Below are 27158 nucleotides of genomic sequence, written 5' to 3' on the forward strand. Positions count from 1 at the left end.
AAATTTCATGTCATTCTGGACTAATTTTCCGTAATTATGGATCATTTTCAAGTCATTCTGGATGGGTCAATATAGAATTGCGAGACTTTTTGTAACATAGCTGACAGGTGTCATTGTTGACATTTTAGTGATATCCAATAATTTTTTATAAATAAGTGATTGTTTCCATAATAAATTATTATGGAATTTGTAAAGTCATGATCATAATGAACAGAAGAAACATTAGTTTTCTTTTGTTTTTTACTTTTAATAAAAAATATATGCAGGATATATCCCATGGACTTCAAAATTCCCTCGATTATATATTGACCAAGTTGTTCGATGGTTCAGTTGACTTATGCTCAAATTTCTATCAGTAATGTTTGTCACACACCTGTAAGTAAAATCAAATGAAATGTTTGGAATTGTTGTTATTGCTGCTAAAGTTTAATGAAATTAAGAGATATTGGAGGATAAATTCTCAAAAAAATAGAAAGCAATTTCTCAGCTTAATGCAAGATTTTAAAAACACCATGAATGCATCAAAATAGAAAAAGTTCTTTTTAATCTTTCATTAAACTTCAAGCGGAACCTAAACGTCCTGCCTCAGAACGGCGGACTTCTATTGGTGACGGAACGGAAGCAGTGTGAGGTTACCGAAGTGTTGCACCTGGTAAGTTTTCATCAGCCTTCTTTCTCCTCTCAGAGCTCCGTTTTCAGTCTGTTTTTCCACAGTCACGTCTCTGTCCAGCTGCTCTTCAGCCACTTCAGTCTGTTTATGGGAATAATTGAAGAAAAATGAGAATTTAAAGGATTTATTTCACGTTTCCGCTCCGTGGCGGGAGACTCCTGAAGCCTCAGAGCTGCTGCTGAAGCCGAGCTCTGACTTTGGTTCTTCCTCTGTAATGCCACCAGAGTTCATTCTGTAAACGGGCAGTTTGTCAGTGCTTCTACTGTCCGCTTAAATCATCCTGTTGTAACTCTGAACTGCACATAATTCAGTTTATAGCTCGCAGAATAAATAAAAATCACTTCTAACCATCCAGTGGAAACCAATGGTTCACTCTTGTAACGAACACTTAGAGATTCTCGGTCTTATTGGGTGTTTGTTTGTGTTTTCTGATTCATTCAAAAGTTTTTAAAAGTAGCTTTTGTGCTGTTTTACACTCAGTTGTCAGATAAACAAGGAGAGATAGCTCAAGCTAAGATAGATAGATAGATGCTTTATTAATCCCGAGAGAAATTCAATCAAGGGAATCCAGCAGTCCTGCAATAAATCCTTGTTTCGTAGAGGTTTGTCATTGACACTAGTGGATGAAGTTAAAATCTGCTTCTTTATCCTGTTGACTATTATAATAAGGGGTATTTATAGTTTTTTGTTGTTTAAATTTGGACTGAACAATGTTTGCGAATCACAAAGGCTGCAATTCAAAAAATGCAAGCTGTAGCTATTAAATAATGTCAGGAATACAGTTTTAAATGCACCAAATATTCAGATATTAAAACGTAGCTTTAAATCACAGTCTGAATGTCAGTCAGGAAAACAACAATTGGGCGTTTTCCTCAAGTCACACTTTTATATCGTGTCTCATGTGATAATGCTCCATCACACGTCTTACATCTAATACACAAGTAGAACGAATTGATCTGAGGCTTGACTTTAAAAAAGTTCCATTCCCCAGATTACCCAGCTTCACTATAAAGGATAGTTTAGTAAACATGGTGTTGTTACCAGAACCTCACTTTAACTGATGGTGCATTTTTTTCTGTCTTTTTTGTGTTCAGGTCAGTCTGGTAAAGTCTTTCGCGGTTTTTCTTCACTCTGAGCCGACTGCAACACAGAGAAGATGTTGAGAAGTGCCTCAGCACAGGTGAGCAGGAAACAGATCTACCGCTTAGATTACAAAGAAAAGACTGTCCTCCTTCTGTTGGTGGTATTTTTTTTGCTAAATGAAACCCGTAGCCACAAATCAGAAGACCGTGTCAGAGTATTTATGTCTTTGTTTTGCCTACTAGAACAGCTTCACATTGAATTTTCCATGTCAGTGAGGAGTTGGTGTTTTTTGAGCAGTTAATGTGAAAGAAGAGGAGATTAAAACGTTTAGGTTTGAGTTATTTCCTCTTGAACCTTGTTTTTAATCTCTGCAAAGATGTAGCCACTGTGCTAGTTATCACTGAGCATATCAGTAGGATGAAGGCTGGAGGACACATGGAGTACTTTAGTTCTGCTCACAGGAGTCCTGAAATGACTTAAACTTCTACAGAGTGGATGTGTCTAAGGACCTGCCCGTTATGATGAACCAAAGCTTGCTCTGACTCTTCTCTGAGTATTTACTGTCGTTCCAATCACACTTCCAAGGCATCATCTCAATAGAAACCAGGATAACTTCATTTGTTGAACGATAAAAGTCTTTGTGGGATCTTCTGTTTCTGATCTTTGATGCCTTCACAGATCATCAGACAGGTGGTGAGACACAGGAGCACCGACACCAGCTTCATCCTGGAAAGATGTAAGTCAATTTTTTATCTTCTTGAATTGCCTCAGTTCTCGTTGGTTTGATGTGTGTCAGGGCTTTTGGTCCAATGTTTTTTTTAATCTAGATTCATCTGTGTCTTTGGTTTTTAAACCTGGTGGTGGAGCACTGACCTCTTTCTACCTGAGACTCTTGATCACTCAGTTGTTTGTTTCACTCCAGGATACTTTGATAACCCTCTGATTTTTACTGTCTCATAACACAGCCGAGTCCTCTCCGTGTTCCACAGCTCTCATAGTGTTTGGTTCTTTCAGAGCATTTTTAGTGAACTCCGTTGTGGTATTTTTAATCTGATGTCTTTATCAGTGAAGCCCACTGTCATTCAAAAATGGCACGACTCCTTGACCATCATCGAAATCTGTTCTGTGTTTTGTCCAACATTTGGTCTATAGTTCAGTTTGGATTGATCTGAGATGGTGGAGTTTGGCGGCTGGCTACTGTCCTCCTTTCGTCCTCAGACAGCTGTCTTATTTTTGTGTCTCGTCTGTCCATGTTCAGGATAGATCACACAGTAATGACACCAAACAGCACAGTGAGCACTTTTTAGCATTTCAACCAGCTGACTGATTCTAACCCTAAAGACTCCTGTCATATTCACTGAAAACAACAGCCTATACAGGGGCTCCTCGGTTTACGACGTCATCGACCTACGGCATTATGTTGTTACGTGGAACTAGTTGACGAGCAGATGAATACGTCATCACACGGCGCTGTCAGACGGCTTTGTTTCCATTCTCTGGTTGTACTCCACCTTGGATTGTGCTACTTTCACTAACTTTTTGTCCTTCGTTATGGCTCCCAAGTATAAGTCAGACTCTTCTGATGCTTCAAAGAAAAGGAAAACCGTCTCCATGGTGAAGTGAAATTAGACAGAATAAAACACTGGGAACAGGAACACCGACCAACATGGGTCAAGTTGTAAAAACAGGTCAACATATTGTAGAGACCCTCTGTGATGAATGAGTGAGACTTTATCTGGTTCTCTGCTGGTTTATTGAACCTTCACACAGGATACTGTGGGCCGTAGAACAACTAGAAAACCCCATAACTTAGCTCCAGAAGAACTAGAAGAACCCCATAACTTAGCTCCAGAAGAACTAGAAAAAACCCATAACTTAGCTCCAGAAGAACTAGAAGAACCCATAACTTAGCTCCAGAAGAACTAGAAGAACCCCATAACTTAGCTCCAGAAGAACTAGAAAAAAACCCATAACTTAGCTCCAGAAGAACTAGAAAAACCTCATAACTTAGCTCCAGAAGAACTAGAAAAACCCCATAACTTGGCTCCAGAATTACTAGAAAAACCCCAGAACTTGGCTCCAGAATAACTAGAAAAACCCCATAACTTAGCTCCAGAAGAACTAGAAAAACCCCATAACTTGGCTCCAGAATTACTAGAAAAACCCCATAACTTGGCTCCAGAATTACGAGAAAAACCCCATAACTTAGCTCCAGAAGAACTAGAAAAACCCCATAACTTAGCTCCAGAAGAACTAGAAAAAACCCATAACTTAGCTCCAGAAGAACTAGAAAACCCCATAACTTAGTTCCAGAAGAACTAGAAAAACCCCATAACTTAGCTCCAGAAGAACTAGAAAAAAACCCATAACTTAGCTCCAGAAGAACTAGAAGAACCCCATAACTTAGCTCCAGAAGAACTAGAAGAACCCATAACTTAGCTCCAGAAGAACTAGAAAAAAACCCATAACTTAGCTCCAGAAGAACTAGAAAAACCTCATAACTTAGCTCCAGAAGAACTAGAAAAACCCCAAACTTGGGCTCCAGAATAACTAGAAAAACCCCAGACTTGGGCTCCAGAATAACTAGAAAACCCCATACACTTAGCTCCGAAGAACTAGAAAAACCCATAACTTGGGCTCCAGATTACTAGAAAAACCCCATAACTTGCTCCAGAATACTAGAAAAACCCCAAGAACTTAGCTCCAGAAGAACTAGAAAACCCATAACTTAGCTCCAGAAGAACTAGAAAAACCCATAACTTAGCTCCAGAAGAACTAGAAAACCCCAGAACTTGGCTCCAGAATTACGAGAAAAACCCCATAACTTAGCTCCAGAAAACTAGAAAACCCCATAACTTAGCTCCAGAAGAACTAGAAAAAACCATAACTTAGCTCCAGAAGAACTAGAAAACCCAAACTTGGCTCCAGAATTACGAGAAAAACCCATAACTTAGCTCCAGAAGAACTAGAAAAAACCCCATAACTTAGCTCCAGAAGAACTAGAAAAAAAACCCATAACTTTAGCTCCAGAAAACTAGAAAAACCCCATAACTTGCTCCAGAAACTAGAAAAACCCCATAACTTGGCTCCAGAACAACTAGAAAAACCCCATAACTTAGCTCCAGAAGAACTAGAAAAACCCCATAACTTGCTCCAGAACAACTAGAAAAACCCATAACTTGCTCCAGAACACTAGAAAAACCCCATAACTTAGCTCCAGAAGAACTAGAAAAACCCATAACTTAGCTCCAGAACAACTAGAAAAACCCCATAACTTAGCTCCAGAAGAACTAGAAAAACCCCATAACTTAGTCCCAGAATGAAGACTAAAGAAAAAACCCCATAACTTAGCTCCAGAAACTAGAAAAACCCCATAACTTAGCTCCAGAACAACTAGAAAAACCCCATAACTTAGCTCCAGAAAACTAGAAAACCCCATAACTTAGCTCCAGAAGAACTAGAAAAACCCCAACTTAGCTCCAGAAGAACTAGAAAAACCCCATAACTTAGCTCCAGAAGAACTAGAAAAACCCCAAATAACTAAAATCCCATAAACTTGCCTCCAGAAAGAACTAGAAAAACCCCATATACTTGGCTCCAGAATTACTAGAAAAACCCCATAACTTGGCTCCAGAACAACTAGAAAACCCCAGAACTTAGCTCCAGAATTACTAGAAAAACCCCATAACTTGGCTCCACGACATTACTAGAAAAAACCCCAGAACTTTAGCTCCAGAAGAACTAGAAAAACCCCATATACTTAGCTCCAGAAGAACTAGAAAAAGCCCATAACTTGAGCTCCAGAAGAACTAGAAAAACCCCAGAAACTTGGCTCCAGAATTACGAGAAAAACCCCATAAACTTAGCTCCAGAAGAACTAGAAAAAACCCCATAACTTAGCTCCAGAAGAACTAGAAAAAAACCCATAACTTAGCTCCAGAAGAACTAGAAAAACCCAGAACTTGGCTCCAGAAGAACTAGAAAAACCCCATAACTTGGCTCCAGAAGAACTAGAAAACCCCATAACTTAGCTCCAGAAGAACTAAAATAAACCTTGCCTGGGGACCAGACAGCCTTTATATTGTGTATTACAAATACACATAAAGTCAGTCTGGAACTGCTCCATTGAACAAATCTAGCCCAGAGGCGGGACTACCGATCACAGCTTGAACTGGAGAGAGCCAATCAGCGTAACACATGTGTGACGCAATCACTAAGCGACCTAACAGTTGCCTTTCCGCCATGATGTTTTGTAGTTTTAACAGCTTCCTTCGCCGTACAGGGGTCCTGAGGAAAATCTAAGCTCTCCCTTTCAACAGTGAAGGGCAGCATTACGCATTCTATCGTACAGCCTGCCGGAATTAAAAATACATCCTTTTTAAAAAGAAAAGCTTTAAGAGCTGCTTCTTGTTGAGGTTTTAAGGACAAATTCAGCCCGTGCAAAACAGAGGAAAGCGCACGAGAGAAACCTCGCTCTGTTGCGGTCGCATCGTTAACTCCCGCCTCTGGTGCTCTGATTGGTTCGGTCTGATCTGCTCGGAGCTTGAAAACCTGTCAAAATGTGTCAATGGAGCAGGGCTAGACCGTATTCCCGTATATCCCTTATAACGGGAAACAAGCTAGGCTAGGATTTTATACCAAAGATTGTACCTATGGTGTTGATGAAACCACTTTACTGATGTTTTTTCTCCCAGCGATAAACCGTGTGCAGCTCCTGGGTCGGGTTGGTCAGGACCCGGTGATGAGACAAGTGGAAGGTCGAAACCCCGTCACCATCTTCTCGTTGGCAACCAATGAGATGTGGCGCTCTGGAGAGCAGAGACGAGCTCAACAGGTGGGACGACTTTTTGATGTTCTAGGCTTTAATTTTAAGGCAAAAAACGAAGTGAGGGAGGACTGATGAGGGTCTGTGACGGCTGATGTAGAAAATGTTCCACAGAGGTTTTATTTTCTTGCTGTTTCATGCTCATCCATAACCGTTCATCCCACACTTTGTCTTGTTTGTGTATCAGTAAAGCAGCGTACATTAATGGATGTTCCTGTTGTTCTGTCCAGACTCCTGTCATGTATTCACTGAAGGACAGTTTCTGAATAAAACAACCTGTTTGCTCTTCAAGGTTGGACAGCAGCTCATAGATTTCTTTGGCATTTCAGTGTCACTGATTTCTATTGTAGCTTGTGACTAAACTACAGGATTATTCTCAGTGTTTTATGTCCAGTTATGTTGGATAATTCTCTCAATAGCTGTCGTTTACGGGTTTAATAATAATATAATTGGTTTATGTGTATTCAGCTCATGAAAAGATCTCATCTGAAGGTGAATTTGCTGGTGTTGAACTGGTTTTGGTGCAATTATTGGATAGCATTTGATTGATTTAAGGAAAGAAATTAATTTTTTTTATTTACACAATGAAAAATAGAATTAATAATTATCTGTGCAGCTGACATTTAGGTGGGAGATTTAAATTTTACTCACATATTGCTGTTAAACTTGGATGCAAATGTTGTTTTTTGCCACTAGAGGTCGTCGGAGAGCTAAACACCTGCTGTAACTGATCACTGCCGTTGAGTTTCAGGGTTTTCTGTCCAGACAGCTGCTCCTCTGTCAGTTTTTATTTAGTGCTGCAGCCTTCATGGTTTATTTATTGTCCTCAGTAAAAGTTAGACACGTTTCTGAGCTCAGTACGACAGAAAAAAACACCAAAGCAGCTTTCAAACTGTTAATAATCAACACGATTCGTCCTCAGGGATGAACTGATGCAGCATTAACAGCTAAATGCAGCAGAAGTGTTACAGATACTAGGACTGGCCCGAATAGTGGTTTCTGGCCTCCGAATATTCGGGCCCTGTTAAAGACGAACATCCGAATATTCGTCCCGCCCCCTAACATCCAACGGGGGAGGGGATTCGGATCCGTTCGTCTGGTCTCCTGGGTCCAAATTTTGCCTTCATTTTGTCTTTAGTTAAACTGAAGAATTCCCAAACAGCAGAGGTCTTCAGCATCTTGTCTTGTGTTTAAGCAACGAAGTGAAGCGTGACGTCAGAGTCGGCAGCCACCCGGCCATTCAGGTGGTGGTAAGAAACACGGGAGCGGGCGAATATTCGGATACCAAAATTAATATCCGGATACCGCCGTAGCGAACAAATATTCGGATATTCGGGTCCAGCCCTAACAAATACACGTTTGTTTCATTTTTAGATAGTTCAGATGTTGATGTTCACTGTAATATCTGCTGCTTCTCATTTACTGTGATGTGAATGAAGGTTTTTCTGTTTTCTGACTCCAGGAGACATCAGTCAGAAGACGACGTGGCATCGTGTGTCGGTGTTCAAACCTGGTCTGAGAGACGTGGCCTACCAGTACGTCAAGAAAGGGTACGAAACTCATGTTCCTCTGGTTTAACTTATTTTAGCAGCTCGCAGTAGAAAGATAAAGAGGCCTGGGGGGGGGGGGGTTTGTCATTTAGTCTGTGCATAATTTATATTCCAGCGACTGCACAAATGTAGTTTTTCCCTCCATAAAGAGCAGCAGCTGCAGTCCTCTTAACATTCTATCACTTAATGGATGGTCTCACAGAATACACACTCCAAAGTAGAACATCTCAAACTGCAGCTTCCACTAAACCAGCACACTTCAGTTCAATTAAGCTGAGATATGAAGCTCCAGAAACACTGAATGCACATAATTTAGCTCCTCATCAGAACCTGTCGGCCTCCTAAACTCACACATCTTTCTAAGATGTCTACTCTCCAACCTGTGCATATATTAAGGAGACATTTCCTGAATTTCGGGTTTCATGCCATGCTCCAGCCCCCCCATAACCCTAATGAGGATTAACAGTGTACAGGTGATGGATGGATGGACCAAAGTGGATAAAAAAAATTCAATCTGGAAAGAGTAAACACAAACGCAGATTTGTCTGGAGCCTCTTTTCATCGAGTTTTAATTGAGTTTGTTGACGAAATTTCACTCTTAGTCCCTCAGAGCTTGCTGTAGTGGGGTGTTTGTTGGTACTGTGTGTGAATTAGACTAAAATACTTACAGATCTGAACAGCTGTCACACATCTCTGCTTCAAATCTGACTAAATCCTGATTGGTGCACGAAAGTCCAGCTTCTACTGATCCATTCCTGCCCACTTTAAAGCAGTAAGAAGACCTCGGACACGAGCTACGATGTGTGCAGACGTCTTTGCGGTCTTTAAACCACCAAAATCCACTGATGAGGAGTTTCAGAATAAAGGAACTTTTGGATCCTGAATCTCTTTCAGGTCAAGGATTCTGGTGGAGGGAAAACTGGACTACGGGGAGTACGTGGACAAGAACCAAGTCAGACGTCAGGCCACCACCATCATCGCAGGTCTGATTTAACACGCCAACACACTTCCGCTCTCTGTCGCCTGAAATCTCACCTCTCTCTTCTGCTTCTTCTCCTCAGACAACATCGTCTTCCTGAGCGACAACATCAGAGACAGAACCTGAAGGAGCTCCGTTCTCACCCGACAGCTACACCACTTCTTTTTGTATTTTCTCGTTTGTAAAAATAACACTTGAGGACACCAAGTAGAGAAACTGAACCGTTCCGATCTGCCAGAAGATGGAGAGAATAAACTCATCGTGTTTGACTGCAGCACCTCCTGCTGGTGGAAGAGAAGATGTTGAAGCTTCAGGAGGAGCAGAAAGAACATCTGATTATGAGTCTGATTGTATTTCTACATAAAAGCCCCTTTTTCTGTGAAGATAATGTCTTGAGCAGGAGTTTAAGGGATGGAGACATGTTTGCCCACTCATCATTCCTCTGAGTTTGTGACTCAAATTTCAAAGTTTTGAAAAGTTGTAGCTCCTTTAAGAGCAGCTCATGTTGGAAACGGTTTGTGTTTCATTGCGTCAGGCTCCCCCACACGTCCTCCTACCATTTCCTCACTGCATCTTCCACTGGTGTTTTATTTGAAAGTAAAAAAGCTGAAAAATCCATCAGAAATTTCCTTTTTCAAGTCATTTCCACCCTGTAAACTTCAGAAATATGTGCTCCATGATGGCTCCAAACTACCTCCTTCTCCTTCAGCTAAATAAACCCAAAGCTAAGCCTGACAGAGCGTTTTCAGACGTGATGTTTTGCTGATAGCCCAATAATATTAGTCAGGATTTACCTCAGAAGAGCTAAACCCAGAATCTTCCTGAAACTCAGCAGATTTAGAAGGAGCTGAAGGTTCTGTCTTTGGTTTTAACGGGGCTGATTCCTGCAAGCAAAGACCTGCTTAGTTCACATCAGTACCGTAGAATAAACTACTACAGTTTTGGCCATTGTAAAGGTTTCTATAAAGGGTTATTTTTTCCAGCTTGTGCCACAAATGTGACTTGATTTGATGCCAAATGTCAGCCGCCCATGCAAACGTCTCATGATTGGAGGTTCAGTTGTAGAGAAAAGTGCAGGTCACTGAAACATTTGAAGGTAAACAGACAGACAAAAAAAGATTGATTTTATTCTGTCGCATTTTGTTTTCCTGTCTAAACCTGTGAGTTGTGCTCGTTTAACTGCATGTTGGTTCATGTTTTCTGCTCCGTCACTCTCCGTTATCTCTCTCATCTGTTTCTGTTTCCTGTCTGACAGTGACTTTCAGATCATTTCTCTGTAATGTTTGCTTCAATAGATTGGTTCTTTTCCCAGAACGATTGTCTTAACATGTGTTCACGTCATGCAGTTAAAACATGTCTGATTTAATCACCTAATATTCACAAGGGTTCCTAAATGTGCTTATAAAGCCGTTTATAGAAGAGAAAAAAATAGTTACAAGCATAGCAATATTAAATATAAAGTTTATTTTAGGGCAACATATATGAATACGTAAACACTGATGTTTATACATATATAAAAAATTATATATACATATATATATATATACATATATATATATAGAAAAAAATAAGGTAAAGCAAAAAAATTATATATTTGTATTCATTTATATATATTTTTTGTAAAATATAAAGCAAAATTCTTTGTTTTATTTTCTATAAATGTGTTTGTTTGTTTTTTAACTTTTTCTCATTTATTCTATATTATGTTATATTAATTATATTATATTATATTATTTATGCTGTCCTTCTACAGAGGATATTGATTGGTTCTTTCTGCGACACTGGGGGCGGGTGTCAGTCGAAGGTATTCTTGGCCTAACATGATTGGTCACAAGGATGACACATTTCTTATCTGATTGGCTGCGTCACTTGTCATTCAAAGAACTGTGGGGCGGATTTTCACAGTCGAACGGGCTTTAAACACAGGAGAGCACCTGATTGGTCAGCGGGCTGAACGTGAGCGGAGCTGGAAGTTGTGTGAAAACCTGTGGATTCGGATCAGAGCAGTCAAGTTGACGGAAATAGAGAGAGGCAGACCGGAAGTTGGAGAGTATTGTTAAAAAATAAAACCGGTCCCGAACAGGATGAGTACTTCTTGTGGGTAATTTTTCAATATGTCGTTTAAATTTACCACATAAAAACAGTTTAACTCCCTCAAGAATTATTTTACTGGATTTATTAAATTAAAAACCTTTTTTTTATTTTTTAATAATGGTAAGTGCACACACAAAGAGAAACTAAAATATATTTTTATAGTAGTAGAATATATATATATATATTATATGACATTTTGAATAAATAAAACCCCAGATATAGAGAAACGGAGCAAAAAAAACACAAATTATAGATATATGTATGTATGTATTTTAAAAATAATTTAAAAATAAAGCTAATGTTGTATTTTTTGCACCAGTGGGTTTTTCAGAGTTAATCCTTTTTTTTTCATGAGTGTCACTGAAAACTATTTCCTCCCTTCATCTTTTGTGCAACAGGTTGCAATGGTGAGAAATAAGTCTTTTATTTTGAAATTCCACACCAGAAACTCTGCTTTGTTAGCGTGAGCCTTTAAAATCGGTGTCACAAACAGCTGGAAAAGACAAGTTTCTACACATTTTAATACATTTTGTGCGTCACATTTTACTCTTGAACGCGTCAGGAACACATTCCCTGCATGTTGTTGGTGTTTGTGGTACTTCCGGTGGGTTTGTGTGTGTTTTGTGTCCTCTGTGGCTCCGCCCAGACATTCCTGTGTGTCTGACCGAGGAGAGAAAAGGAGCCTGCTTCTGCTCCAGCTGTCTGTGGACCTGAACCAGAGAGGAGATGATCAACAACAACAGCAACAACCACACTCACCATCCTTCCCTCTGACGCTCTAACCTGCTGGACGTGTTACATCTTTTTTTATTCCCCTCGCTCAAGTTTTGTCGGAAACTTTCTTTTCTTTTGGAGGACTTTGGGGCAGAGTTGGTGATTTCCAGTCGGACCGCAGAGCCACAGATCCCCGCTGAGCTCCACCATGGAGATCCTGGACTCCAGCGAACAGTTCCTGACCTGGGACCGGAACCTGAGCGAGCTGTCCGAGGCCGGAGAGATCGACTCCGTGCTCTACACCAATGTGAGTTATCGGTCAGTTATCGATCAGGGGGGAGGAGGGGGGATGGTGATCAGGGGGGCTGCTGACTGGCTCAGTGGAGATAATCACGTTTATCTGCGATGAGGCTTTAATTGGCCGTGTGTGTGTGTGTGTGTGTGTGTGTGTGTGTGTGTGTGTGTGTGTGTGTGTGTGTGTGTGTGTGTGTGTGTGTGCGCGTGTGTTGTGCCTTGCTCTCCATTCAGAAGTTGAGCCTTGGGGTCCAGAATGCAGCAGGTTTGCGCTGCAGGAGTTCTTTTTTATTTACCCCTTTCTTGTTAACACGAAGCAGAATATCGGTGTTTATTTCCTTTATTATGACGTCACCCGTCCAACAGAAGTACAGATAAAAACTATTAGTCGGTTAATTGACTGACTTAATATTACCTGGCAGCTATTTGGATGATTTTTCTTGTGTTTCTTTTCATGCAACGTGCCAAATATTGATTTATTATTGATCATCTTTAGTCAACAATGATTGTTTCTCTTGAAATTTACACAACAAGTTCAGCTCACAGTGATTTGTGACGTGTGTAGTTCATATTTTATGGATAAATCATATAAAATGCAAGTTTACCTGAGTAAATTAAACAGCAGGTAGAGATTTCATTCATCGCTTTAACATTTTAAGTTCAGACTTCACTCATTTTAGAGCAATGTTAGCTAATATAGAGCAACTTTTAATAATATAGAGCAACTTTTACTCATTATAGAGCAACTTTAACTAATATAGAGCAACTTTAACTCCTTTGGAGCAACTTTAACTTTACTAATTACTAAAAATTATTTGCATTGAAGTTTCATTTTCCGACTAGTCAGTAGTAAGTTCAGCAGAGGGGTTGTTGGGATCTTTTTGGGGCTCAGATCAGACCAGAAATATTTAAATTTTAACCTGACAACATGAGTAAAATTAATACAAAACATGAGACATTCTGCTCTAAGAGTTTCTGTTTGGTCCACATAAACACCACAGGATATCTCACTGATATGACTTAATTAGTCTCATAACACAGTATCCTAAATGAATCACTACTGCTAATCAAAGCCAACCTGATAACTGTGGAGCTGATCAAACTTCCACCCACATTTAGCCCAGTGATCACTTATCTAACTGGAGCATCTACAAGACAATAAACTAGATTTTTTTTTTGCTTTCTGTTGTTCTTGGGAAGCACTTGCATCCATAACAATGTGACAGAAAAGCATTTTGCAGACTTTTACTAACAGTTTATTCATTTTTTTGTGAATATAAAACCAGCAAAGTAACAAACACTCACACTGATTTACTAAATACATCCTGTAGATGTACAATTAGGCAGAAAAGTGTCCCCTAGAAATGACTTTTATATATATTTGCTGCAGCAAATTAGTAGAATACACATTTAATTCTCATTAGACAGGATTGGATATTGTGGATTTTTTGTTTTCACACTCTTTCAGACTCAGAATTGAACGTTTACGTGTTGTACTTTGGTGGTAGCACGTCATATTTAGCATTTATACGCAGAATGTAAGCATTTAAAATGTGGTTATGAGCAGATTGAAGGACATTTTCGGTGTTTCTGCTCACTTTAAAAGCTTATATCGTCTACCAGAAGCATAATAATGTGTTGTAAAGTATTTAAATTTAATGTTAGAGTGATAAAAGGAAAATAGAAAGAGATAACACACACACACACACACACACACACACACACACACACACACACACACACACACACACACACTGGGGTTTCCATCACTTCAGAGGCCATCGTACCGTCTTCCATTCACTTCATGTGGACTTAGCCTAACTTTAAATACAATCTAGTGTTTTACTTTATGACTAAAGCAACAAAAGTCAGACAAAAAAAGACAAAAAACAACAAAACAAAAGAAAAGATTACAAAAATGAGACGCAAAACGACAAAGCCGAGACGCAAAATAACAAAAAATGAGACAAACGACACGAAACAAAATAAAAATGAGACAAAAAGCTCCACAAAACAACAAAAACAAGAAGCAAATGTCAAATAAAAGCAAAAAAAAGACAAAATATGACAAAAATGAGACACAAAATGACAAAAGAATAATCTAGTATTTTACTTTATGATCCAAACAACTTGTCATGGTCTAGAAATTATTTTAAATTTGTAGTTTTACTAATTTACAATCTGCAGTTAATGTCTTCTCTGGATTGGACCCTCTGGAGGGCCGGTTTTGGCCCACGGGCCGCATGTTTGACACCCCTGCTACTATATACTGTGAGACTTGGACCCAATAAGAAGTCCAGTCCCCACATAGTGAATAAAACCTGCAGACAGGTAGAGACTCGCTGTTAAACTTCAGAGAGCTTCCAGCTGTGAATGTCGGTCCTTTAAACGAGAGCCGAGGCCTCAGAACCAGAGCAGAGAGCTGCAGCTGGTAGAGGAAGGAAGAGAATGAGTCAGTCTGTTTGTTAGTGATGGGAATAAACACAGAAATATCCTCAGTACGTCTCATCGGCTAAAGGCTAAAAACTCTCTGGCAGCTTTAGAGTCAGGAATGTCCCTGAGGAGTTGGAGGAGGAGACCAAAAACGGAGCGAAAAGACACGTTTTCATTCGTCAGGTCGACACAAACGCAGCTCAGACGAATATTAAACTCAGCATGTGCTCAGAATTACATTTGAATGTAACTTAATAATAGCTTCAGTCCTTTTGGTGTCAATGTTCCATTAAGTTTCAGCTACTCAGAGTTGTATAAGATGATTTATGTTAATCCTGTAAAACCTACTGTTGCAAAAATACAGCATCATTTTTTTATTATTTATATCCAAATAAATACATATTATTTTTGCTTTTTTTTTATTTGGGTTTTACAGATTATATATATATATATATATGTATTCTGTAATTATATTAATTTGTAATATGTGCTATTTAGACATAAATCATAAGAAAATAATAATGAAAAAATAGTTTTATATTAATCTTAAGTTTTTTAAAAATAATTCAATATTTTTATTATTATTTTATTATTTATTTCTAAATGATACATATATATATATATATATAATTTTGCTAATTTTATATCTATTTTTATTTAATATTTATTATGTATTTTTGGTTTATTTATTTTCTATTATTTATTATTTATATTTTTATTTTTGATAATTGTACTGTAAACCAACAGCATTGCACACATATTTGTAAATATTTTAATATTGATTTTGTGTTGTTTTGTTAATGTAATGTGTTGTATATGCATTGTTTTAAATATGAATGTTTGTTTTTTATGGACCAAGGACTACAGATGGAAATTAGCTTGATGCTAAATCTGGTGCAGCCATCTTTTTAATGTAACTGCACGCTGTCCTTTTTTAAATAAATTAAACTAAACTAAAAATTAAATATCTCAATAAATATCCTACATTTTAGCTATTTTTTATTCAGGTTTTAACCATTCTGTAATTATATAAATATGTAATATATGCTATTTAGACATAAATCATAATAAATACAAAATAGTTTTATATTAATTTTAAGTTTTTAAAAAATAATTTAATATTTTTATTATTATTTTTATTATTTATATCTAACTAATATATATATTATTTTTGCTAATTTTTTATCTATTTTTTAACTTAATATTTATTATGTATTTTTGGTTTATTATTTTTTATTATTTATATCTCAATAAATATCTTACATTTTTGCTATTTTTTGTATATTTTGGTTTTACAGATGATATATACATTTATAGAACATTTTAAGTGTTTTATTATTCATATTGAAAATGTCAGAAGATCAGATCAATGTTTCTCAAAGCCTACATTTCTGTCCTCATGTCTTGTTTTCACCACAATCCAAAGATATTCAGTTTACTGTCATCGAGGAAGAAGAAAAAAAATGAAAATATTCACATTTAGTGAAGAATAGTTGAGAGTAATTGGTGCAGTTTTCATCTGAAAAATACCCAAATGTACCAGATTTCACCCTGGTTATAAAGCTCCCTCAAATCAAATTAAACTCCAGACATTAAACACTTTGAGATCTGATTCTGTTGTGACTGAATGGAAGAAAGTTTTAGCAGAAACTCTCAATGAGACGTTTCACTCAGGTGTTAAAATCCCGTAGAAAGTGTGTCTGCATCGACACACAAAGAGCAGGCTGTGTTAGTGAGTGGAGGCTATATGTAGGAAAGCATGAATGCTGTGTGTGTGTGTGTGTGTGTGTGTGTGTGTGTGTGTGTGTGTGTGTGTGTGTGTGTGTGTGAGTGTGTGTGTGAGTGTGTGTGTGAGTGTGTGTGTGAGTGTGTGTGTGTGTGTGTGTGTGTGTGTGTGTGTGTGTGTGTGTGTGTGTGTGTGTGTGTGTGAATGGCTACAGGACCGTAGTGTTTCTATCTGAGGTGTCTTGAGGAACAGACTGAGGTCTTTGTTCAGGTCTCAGTCTCTCTTTCTGTCCTGTGGAGCTTCATGGATTCCTCTATGGAAGCCCTCTGACCTCCTTCAGCTCCTCCTTCAGCTCTTCCTTCAGCTCCTCCTTCAGCTCCTCCTTCAGCTCCTCCATCACCTCCTCCTTCAGCTCCTCTTTCAGCTCCTCCATCAGCTCCTCCTTCACCTCCTCCATCACCTCCTCCTTCAGCTCCTCCATCACCTCCTCCTTCAGCTCCTCTTTCAGCTCCTCCATCAGCTCCTCCTTCACCTCCTCCTTCACCTCCTCCATCACCTCCTCCATCAGCTCCTCCATCACCTCCTCTTTCAGCTCCTCTTTCAGCTCCTCCATCAGCTCCTCCATCAGCTCCTCCATCAGCTCCTCCATCACCTCCTCTTTCAGCTCCTCTTTCAGCTCCTCCATCAGCTCCTCCTTCAGCTCCTCCATCAGCTCCTCCATCACCTCCTCCTTCAGCTCCTCTTTCAGCTCCTCTTTCAGCTCCTCCATCAGCTCCTCTTTCAGCTCCTCCATCACCTCCTCCTTCAGCTCCTCTTTCAGCTCCTCTTTCAGCTCCTCCATCAGCTCCTCTTTCAGCTCCTCCATCAGCTCCTCTTTCAGCTCCTCCATCACCTCCTCCTTCAGCTCCTCTTTCAGCTCCTCTTTCAGCTCCTCCATCAGCTCCTCTTTCAGCTCCTCCATCACCTCCTCCTTCAGCTCCTCTTTCAGCTCCTCCTTCAGCTCCTCTTTCAGCTCCTCTTTCAGCTCCTCCATCAGCTCCTCCATCAGCTCCTCCATCACCTCCTCTTTCAGCTCCTCTTTCAGCTCCTCCATCAGCTCCTCCTTCAGCTCCTCCATCAGCTCCTCCATCACCTCCTCCTTCAGCTCCTCTTTCAGCTCCTCTTTCAGCTCCTCCTTCACCTCCTCCTTCACCTCCTCCATCACCTCCTCCATCAGCTCCTCCATCACCTCCTCTTTCAGCTCCTCCATCAGCTCCTCTTTCAGCTCCTCCATCAGCTCCTCCATCAGCTCCTCCATCACCTCCTCTTTCAGCTCCTCTTTCAGCTCCTCCATCAGCTCCTCCTTCAGCTCCTCCATCAGCTCCTCCATCACCTCCTCCTTCAGCTCCTCTTTCAGCTCCTCTTTCAGCTCCTCCATCAGCTCCTCTTTCAGCTCCTCCATCAGCTCCTCCATCAGCTCCTCCATCACCTCCTCTTTCAGCTCCTCCATCAGCTCCTCCATCAGCTCCTCCTTCAGCTCCTCCTTCAGCTCCTCCTGTCTCTGCTGTATGAATGCTCTCCATCACAATCAGGTTCCTCAGGTTTCTCAGTAATTACTGTGGATCAGTGAGAAGGTGGAGGAGCGGTTCCTTCTTTTATCTCCACCCAGCAGCAGGAATTTTAGGCTCGTCTGTGAGGTGTTGGATCTATTTCGAGAAAGGAAAACAAACAGGATGCGAAATCAATCAGCTGATTAAGTTTTCTGTTATCAGATTTAAACTATTTTTCCATTTGGCTCAAATGTTTAACATCCATTTATCCATTATTTACACCACTGAACCCCGTAAGACCCACATATAGGAAAAAAAATTAGCATAAAAGGGGAAAAAATAGAATGAAATAAAACAAAGCTACATATATAAAAACCCGAAGAAAGATAAAATAAAACAAACCAAAAATTATATATGTATGAAAACCCAAATATAGAAAAAAAAAATTGCAAAAAATGAAGAAAGAAAAACTGAAAAAATAAATGACAATATACATTATATGTATTTACAATATACATATATGCAATTTGTTTTTTCAGTCAAATATGTAATAAAATATATAAAACATATATTTTTGTTTTATTTTATATTTTTTTAATCTTTTTTTCTATATTTTTTCTATATATGTATATATATATATATATATATATATATATATATATATATATATACATATGAAAGTATGGAAAAATGCAAAAAATAAAGAAAATAAAACAAAAATAATAAATTATGAAAATTCAAAATTATTGGAAAAAGTTACAAAAAAGTTGTGAAGCGACAAAAAAATGGACAAAAAAACAAAAAAAGCATGAAAAACCACAAACGAGATAAAAAAGAAACACAAGAACACAAAGAAACAAAATTGAGAAACAAAACGACAAAAATCAGACAAACGAAATGACACAAAACAACAAAAACAAGACAAAATATTCCAAAAATGAGGCACAAAGCCACAAAAATACGTCTTCTCTGTAGTTTTTCAACTTTAAGGGCCGGATTGGACCCTCTGGAGGGCCGGTTTTGGCCCACGGGCCTCATGTTGGACACCCCTGATCTACGACGTCTTCCTGCTCAAAGGTCCTTTTTGAGTCCTCTTTCCTTCCAGCCATGGCTGAGCTGTTTCCATGGCGATGCAGGGTTTTATAATGAAGTTAGAAGTGAGTAAAGATGCGACAAACGGAGGCAGCAGAAGTGAAAAGCGACTCCGGGGCTCGCATGTCGGTCAGAGAGTTCAAGAAAAAGAGACCTTCAATTTAAATTCGTGCACTTGCATGAACTTGCGTCTTGCGAAACTTGGCGTGTTGCTGAGCACATGTCGTCCTCTCTGCAGACGAGTGGAGGAAAGAGGAAAAGAGTGCGTGTGCTCTGCTCATGCTCCGAGGCCGTCCAAGTATGAGGCTGCTTACATAACGCCAACACCAGCTGGAATTTATTAACATGCATCATAGTCAGATATTACAGATAGTGGTACTGAAAGGTACACTGGGTTCATATAGGTACGTTAGGATGTGATGGCGTTTATCACTTATTTGTGAAACGGTCACATTCACCATAACCGCTTTACTACACACTTCATTTACATCCCATCATCTGCAAAGATCACATCTAAAATGAGTCAGTAATAAAAAATGAAACTGATTGAGAACGGGTTATATATTATAAAAATTAAACATCAGAGCCAGATGAATGCATTTCTTGTTTGTCTGTACTTTCTGTTCATACTTTGTTTGTTTTGATCAATTTGAGTCATTTGGTACTTTTGTGTCTTGTTTTTGTCGTTTTGTGTGTTCCTTTTGTCATTTTGTGTCTCGTTTTTGTGATTTTGTGTCTTATTTTATTATTTTGTATCTCGTTTGGTGTCTTGCTTTGTCATTTTTTCTTGTTTTTGTTGTTTTGTGTCTCATCTTTGTCATTTTGTGTCTCGTTTTGTGTCTTGTTTTTGTTGTTTTATGTCTTGCTTTTGTTGTTTTGTGTCTCATTTTTGTCATTTTTTGTCTCTTTTTTTACCATTTGTGTAATTTTGTGGTGCTTTGTAACTTTTTTCACTAATTTTTTTGTGTCTTTTTTGTTTTGTGTCGTTTGTCTCATTTTTTATAATTTAGTGTCTCGTTTTTTGTCTCATTTTTGTCATATTTTTTCTTGTTTTTTTGTCTGACTTTTGTTGTTTGTCTCATCTTTTTCGTCGTTTTGTTTCTCGTTTTATTCGTTTCCTGTTTCCTTTTTTGTCTTGCTTGTGATTATTGTCTGTTTTTTTGTTATTTTGTTTCTTGCTTTTACCATTTTATGTCTCATTTTTTGTCATTTTTGTAATTTTTAAAAACATTTTGTGTCTTTTCTTTTTGTCTCACTCGCTTTGTGACTTTTTTGTTTAATTTTTTCTCTCTTTTTTTGTTTGTTTCATGTCGTTTGTCTCTTTTGTCCCCTGCATTAAGACACTAGCAGCCATTTAGTATGTCAGAATGGTTTAGCTACCGTCTGCTTTGACTCTTCCTGTAAAGCGCTGTGGTGTGGTCTGACCGGTCCAGACCCAGGTTCTTGTCCGAGTCTCTGTGTCCATGCCCTGGACGTACACCGATGTCGGGTGAGCGTGCAGGACGTGGACACAGAGAGTGGACAGCTTGTCCTGTGTGTTCACACTGCAGAGCCTGTTTTCCGTCGGGGCAGGGCGTCCTGCTCGCCTCTCTCCTCCGTGAATGGTTGCTGTGTCGGCTGTAACATGAGTGTCAGGACACACACATGAGCACACACCGGGTTGTATTCCACTCTTGGAATAACTGAGAGATAACACAACACTACAGCGGGTCACGTTTTACTGCCAGTCAGAGGTCGAGTGTGCATTTCACTGCTACACATGCTCTAGTTTTACAGCAGCATCCGTATGTCTGTAAGAGTTTTCAGGCTGAAGGGGTGTAGCTGAGGATATGATAATAAAGAACGCAGCGTTACTACTGCAGGCGTGGTGCCGGATCTGCAGGTTGTTCCAGGAGTCGACTGTGACGAACACACAGCAGATAAATATAGATTTAAAGATTCGGGAACGCACAGTTTAGTTAGAAATCAAAACCGTTTAATCCTCCTGTCGTCCTGTGAGTCAGACTGACTGATTTTACAGTTTGAAAATGTGGGAAAAAAAATATTTTCACAGTGAAACTTCTGATGTCCACATTTTCAACATTTTTGGGAAATCTTTGATCATATTTTGGTGGGAAACAAAAGAAATGTCAAAAAATGTTTCTTTTTTTCAGTATTATATTTATTTATTCCTTCACAGCAAAATGTTGCAAGTTACAGAAAAGCAGTATTACAAAATTAGAACAAATATATGCAACCAGTGCAGTATCTTCTAAGTAATACAATAAGGAAGGAAACATTTTCTTACTTTTCGTCCCAAAACCCGGAACCCCCAACCCCACGGCCAGTCATAATGGAACAATCATAAAGAAAAGAAAAAGAAAGGCACCAAAAATATTATCTCTAGTCGAAGTTAGGATTCTTTACAATTAGATAGAAACGGTTCCCAAATCTCTTTAAAAATATCAATTTGTCCATTTATTTTATATATTAGACGTTCGTATGAGGCAGTCTCTGATAATGCGCTGAGCCATTCCGAAAAAGTAGGATCATTTTGTCCTTCAAAAAATGTTTCTTAAGAACATTCACAAAAAAATCAACCAAAATCCAGACAAATGCGCTGGATTTTGGTTGATTTTTTTTTCTTAAAGAAAATGTTTGACTTTTTACTGATACATATGTAATCATTTTAGATTTTTTTTTTTTTTTACTAATTTTTGATAATATTTATTTAAAAGATTTCTTCCAAATTTGGGCAATTTTTAAACAAAACTTTTAAAGAATTATTGGAATTTTCTTCCTGAAGGTTTTGCAAATTTTTTTGCAGAATTTTTGGATTTATTTCAGAGAAGAAAACAGTATTTTTTGGTGCCTGTAAATGAAGACAACAGGAGGGTTAAATAGTTGTTGTATATCTCAGTGAATGTCAACAGTTGGGAAGGTTTCTTGAATTTGGAACTTTTTGAGCCTTCACTGATTTACTTTTCACTTTTTTCATCCAGATGTTGCATGTTTATGAAGAATCTAATTTAATTGTGTCCAACATGAGGCCCGTGGGCCAAAAGTGGTCCTCCAGAGGGTCCAGTCCGGCCCTCTAAGTGTAGAAATTACAGAGAAGAAATTAAGTGCAGATTGTAAATTAGTAAAACTATAAATTTAAACTAATTTCTAGACCATGACAAGTTGTTTTGATCATGAACTACTAAGTTGCTGGTTATTTGGAGCTAAAAACTGCAGTAGGTAATAAATAAGGAGTGTAGGATTTAGAGTGGTATTCTTTCTACACAGCGCATAACATCTCTGAAACCCTCTTATTTCGGAAATTTTATTACTGTCTGGTTCTGAACTACAGTTGCTGGATAAATATGTCTGATATGCAGCTCATTTATTTAGCCCTCGGGGGTAAATTTCCCCTTGCAGTTAGCTAAAGTAGCTAATTGAAGGAGCCAGTCTGACTCAGACTTGATTTATCTGTCTGGATATGAAAAATAAAATAAACATAAAAGAGCAACAACATTAAAACCGCAGACGTTTTCATATTTTTGGGAATTTAGCAGCTAAAACGGAGTGCAAAGAGGCTGTATGTCAGACACCGGGTTGAATGGCATACATTGCATTTTCTTGGAATTGAGACACAGGCAAAGGTTATGAAAAGACTCCTGGATTGAAGCAAAGCTGAGTTAAAGGGTAGATGCAGCAGTCGTGAAGTGATGGGCCAGTGGGGTAAATAATGGAGTCATCAGCAAAGAGGTGTAACCGGAAAGCATTAATAGCTTTGATCACACCATTGATGTAATGGGAAACAAAGTTGGGCCCAAGATGGAGCCTTGAGGTACACCCTTACGTTCTGACGTAAAGTTCTCTGACTTTACTCCATTATTATGGTAGCTGGCAAACCAGTTAATACAACTTGAGGAGAACTAGCCTCTCCATGACTTTGGCCAGGCAAGACAAGATGAGGATCGGCCTGTAGCAAATGCTCTGTCATGTTTTATATCTTTTGCACATTAAACATCGAACTGAAGCTTGACTTTAAATCACAAATTAAATCACAATATCCAACAGAAATGTCACAAATTGATATTTTCCAGGCCTATTCTTCGGTTCCAATCTCACAGAAAATAGAAAACACACACAACACTTTTCAAAACGTGAGATTTTAAATCAGATTTTACTTTTAAGTTTTGACCTTTCGCCCTGAGGTCTGCATGTGTGGTGGTTTATCACTGTCTCTCTCTCGTGCACCTCGTAAGTCACGTCAGCAGAGCTTTAATTTGAGCGTTTTTTGGCTTTAAAAAGTGACAGCGGTGTGCAGATGGTGCACACATGGATGCTCCTCTTCCACAAATCTGATGCAACTTTTCTCTCAGCTCTGAAAGCGGACTCGGACTCGGGTTTGCTGCGGGCGTGCAGCCGTTTGAGAGCAAAGCGAAGGTAGTAATCAGCGTGTGAGGGATCATTATGGAAAATCCACAGGAGCCTCGGTTCTCTGAGGCAACGCTAAATTTATCTTTCTGTCTGTCCCTTTCTCTCTCTGCCCCCCTCTCTTTTGCTTCAGGCACCATAAAAGGTTTCTAAATGGTTGTGTGTGTGTGTGTGTGTGTGTGTGTGTGTGTGTGTGTGTGTGTGTGGTTAGCAGGGTGTGGGTTTAATATGTGCAGTTTATACACCCAGCCCTTAAATGAGCCTCCAGGCAGTTTTACATAGCTGCAGCTTTGGTGAAACGGGGCTAACTGACCACTCTTTCCATCCTTCTTTACATATCTTTGGACATGCTGCACTTTAAGGAGATAATAGGGGTTGATGTTGGAGGATTTTGACTTCAGCTGAAGTTGTGGAATCAACAGAATTTCACTGCATGTAGCTTTTACAGTCAGAGTCTCTGCTGGAGTGTTCCAGGTATTATACATCAAAGTGTGTAAACTGCTTATTAAACAGAAGCACTCGGCTTTGATGTTTCTTGTTTGTAGCTCATAAACTGGCCCTAAGCATGCAGTGTGCAGCCGAGACCAGTTTAAGACAGAAAGCTCTCCATCCGCTGTAGAGATAGCCTCTCCAGCCTCCTCCCCCTCATCAGTCACTCCCCCCCCACCGGGTGAGCCGAGAGTCGGGACGAGTCGGCTCCTGTCCAAGATGCCAGAAATCTCTCTGCTGCTTCGCCTCCTTGTTGCTCCTCCTGACGCTTCCTCCTGAGTGGAATACGACTCTCCAGCAACTCATTCTCTCGTAATATTCAAATTTCCACAGAACTTCGCATGAATCCTCTGAACCCTGAGCGGTCTTTGGACGTTATTTGTCACATTTTTCTCAATATAGGACAATATAGGATCATATTTCACTGCAAAATGAAGTCCTGCACCTCAATGGAAACAACACAACCCTGACTAGAAGTAGAAAGAGAACTTAGAAATGTCTTTAGTGCAGTTATAATATTCTAAATCATTGAAAAAACGATATGAAAGCTGAATTTCTTCTTACCAATAATGCAAAAAAAAGTTTCAACACTGCCTGCAGTTCAACCTACTTTAGCTAAAAAGTCCCTGAATTTTTGTTTCCTGTCGGCACTGAGGACCAAAGATTGTTTGTTTGTTTGTTTGTTTGCAGCATCTCTCTAATGCTGAGAGTTTTTTTGGCCAATATTTTAAAAATTAGGCACATATAGCAATGTGATTTTGAGGAAATAGCAGGATTTTTGGTGAAGTTTTCCAATGGAACAGCAGATGAGTACTTCAGAAAACACTGGAAATCTCAGTTTTAACAGATTCTGGCTCTAATAAATGGTGGAGTTTTGACAAGTTTAAGTTTTTAAAGATGGCATGTCTTCCAAACCCTCAGAAGGTAACATTTCTTTAAGGGAATGTTTTCTTTCAAGAATGTGACATAGCTAGTATTTGAAGTGAAACTGTAGGTTATAACTAGAAAGGAAATGGTCAAATGAAAGAGCCATTTTATTGACTTGTTTTTGCAAAGGTAGAACTTGTTGTGGCTAAAGTCAGAACTATTTTAGCATCTTTCACCACATTTTATTGACTTCGCTCATTTTCAAAAACGTTCAGTAATTTCTAATCCACATTCATGTCAAATTAAATATTTAAACTCATTTTCCAAGCCTGGATCGGTATGCATTTGTGTTTTTCACCACTCTGTCTGCTTGTTTGCTACCTCCAGTGATTCCTGTTCATTTGTCAGACTGAGGAAGCATAAACTGCCCCTGCTGATGACATGAAGTCCACCATTTATCACTTTATTTGTGTTACATGTAGAAATATTTACCCGTGATCGTTCGTCGACAGCTGCTCTATGTGAGTGTAAGAAAACCTCATGTGGGTCATTTAAGAAGCCAGATGTGGCTACAAGTTCAGCTCTGAGCAGCAAACCGCTCAGCTTTGGGTTTGTCTTTAAACTGGATTAGAAGCTGAATGTTTAGTCCAGTTGTGGATCGTTATTTAGGGCAAGTATGGCATGAGTCAGGCAGACAGGATCCTCCTGTTGGCATGAACGTTGTTGGCTGTAATGCAACAGCTGCTATTAGGGAGTTGGATTCTCAGCTGGTGTGACAAACGTCTGGATGTTTCTGGTCAAATGCAGAAGATGTACTGTTGATTATTCCCCAGAAAAATGGAGTCAGTGTTTGGTTGCTCTGGTTGGTTACCTGATACGGTATTAACCCTTTAAAAGGCACTCATCGAGATACTTTGAAATTCAAAACCCTAGAGTGTTATTGGAGGACATAAGACTTACATTCATGTTGAAATTCAAGGTCAGTTAAGTTATCGTATATGGCTCCTTGCCTGTTAGTGGTAGAAAGGGAAAACATTCCAAGAAATATATCATCAATAAATATATCATCACTTAGCACCACTACTCAACTGCACAATGTGCGAGTTTCGTCATCTAACCATGGTTAGTTTTAACATTTCGACCACAAATATGGAAGAGGACCAAGCCGCAAGTCTCGAAAGTTTGATACGTTCCAGGCGTTTGCTGATTGGTCAAATACCTCGATGTAGTGTGATGTAACGTAGAGTGATCTTTGCTGATTGGCTGGTGAAAACTCAACGTCACTGAGAGGCGGAAGCAACGGCATATTTAATGTGTGCGGAAGTTACCAAGTATGATCACTTTGGCACAGTTGGCATACTTTGAAGGACCTAGGAACCTTTGGAGGAGCTCTCTGTTTGTGCCTAAATTTAGTTCCAGGGAAATTGTTTTACCGCCAAAGTTGCGGGACTTTTTTGGGGGAGTACAGGAACTTTTGCAGTTGATGTCGTTCATTGTGCTTCAGCGTGAGGCAGGTTAGAGGTACTTCAGATGTTTGCCATTGTGGTGTAGAGTCCGACAGCTCCGACTCTGTAACGACAAATACTTACTGGATGTGAGTCTGGTTTTATGAGCGTGTAGGAATTCCAACAATGGGGTGTTTGTCATGTTCGTCTTCATGGTGAATCTTATTTGAGAAGAAAAGACGGCTGTTTGACGACAGCATCGAGTGGGTGGAAAAACAACGCTTTTTGTCCTCCTAGTTTATGCAATCAGCATTTCTCTTGTCTGAGTTAAGCCAGCACTTCACAGCAGTTTTTCAGGGTTGTTCAGAAGACCCCCTACCCTGGAGAACTTTATTCTTACAGTTGGAGTATGCATAAAGGTTCCTTCTGTCCTAAAACAGCCTGCAAGTTCCTCCAATGGTTGAACATGAAGTTACAAAGGCAAGGCAGAGATGATACAAGATGTAAAAGTAGTTGTTTTTTCAGGTGTCATCACACTAGTTTGCCTAATCTTGTGGCAATGCAGATAACCAGTGGTTTGATTGAACCTTTTATTTCCTTGGAAACAGTGCTAGGATACTAGGATACTATGCTACTATGTGCCGAAACTTTATGTGCCACAGACGTGAAGAAGGGAAACTGACAGCGGTTCAAATGTGGTACCACTCAGCCTCACAGCTATCTTAGGTTATACCCACACCAGTACACTTTTATTTTTAAATGTTTCACTTCTGCTGTGTCTAGCGCCCACACTGCTCCGGATGTTTAGGACCTCGAACACAGGGACTTTTGGAAACACTGCTGAACCCATGTCGGTTTGAAAACTCAAAGGTTCCATTTTATTTTGGACCGACGGTAATTGAGAGTTTAGGAAATAATGATGCAGCAACCCATGATCACTCTGGATGAAAACAGAGACTGTCTC

General features: G+C 39.2%; 2 protein-coding genes across 3 annotated transcripts in view; both read left to right on the forward strand.

Annotated features, from left to right (window-relative positions):
- Positions 1 to 548: 548 nt before the first annotated feature.
- Positions 549 to 10421, forward strand: ssbp1 (single-stranded DNA binding protein 1). Its single transcript, XM_022209737.2, is given in 8 exon segments — positions 549 to 652; positions 1765 to 1850; positions 2432 to 2489; positions 6448 to 6567; positions 6570 to 6587; positions 8041 to 8128; positions 9023 to 9111; positions 9190 to 10421. Coding segments are annotated over 7 exon segments (441 nt in total). The 5' UTR covers positions 549 to 652; positions 1765 to 1826; the 3' UTR covers positions 9234 to 10421.
- A 1249-nt stretch (positions 10422 to 11670) lies between these two features.
- The window catches only part of creb3l2 (cAMP responsive element binding protein 3-like 2), a 46822-nt gene continuing 31334 nt past the window's right edge, over positions 11671 to 27158 (forward strand). The window contains exon 1 of one of the 2 annotated variants that reach the window (XM_022209739.2): positions 11671 to 12222. In XM_022209739.2, coding sequence (XP_022065431.2) covers positions 12124 to 12222 — 99 coding nt within the window. In that variant the 5' untranslated portion in view covers positions 11671 to 12123. The remainder of the gene's footprint in view (positions 12223 to 27158) is intronic. The other variant, XM_022209738.2, reaches the window with a different exon arrangement.

The sequence above is a fragment of the Acanthochromis polyacanthus genome, chromosome 1, assembly GCF_021347895.1.
Source record: "Acanthochromis polyacanthus isolate Apoly-LR-REF ecotype Palm Island chromosome 1, KAUST_Apoly_ChrSc, whole genome shotgun sequence".
NCBI lineage: Eukaryota > Metazoa > Chordata > Actinopteri > Pomacentridae > Acanthochromis > Acanthochromis polyacanthus.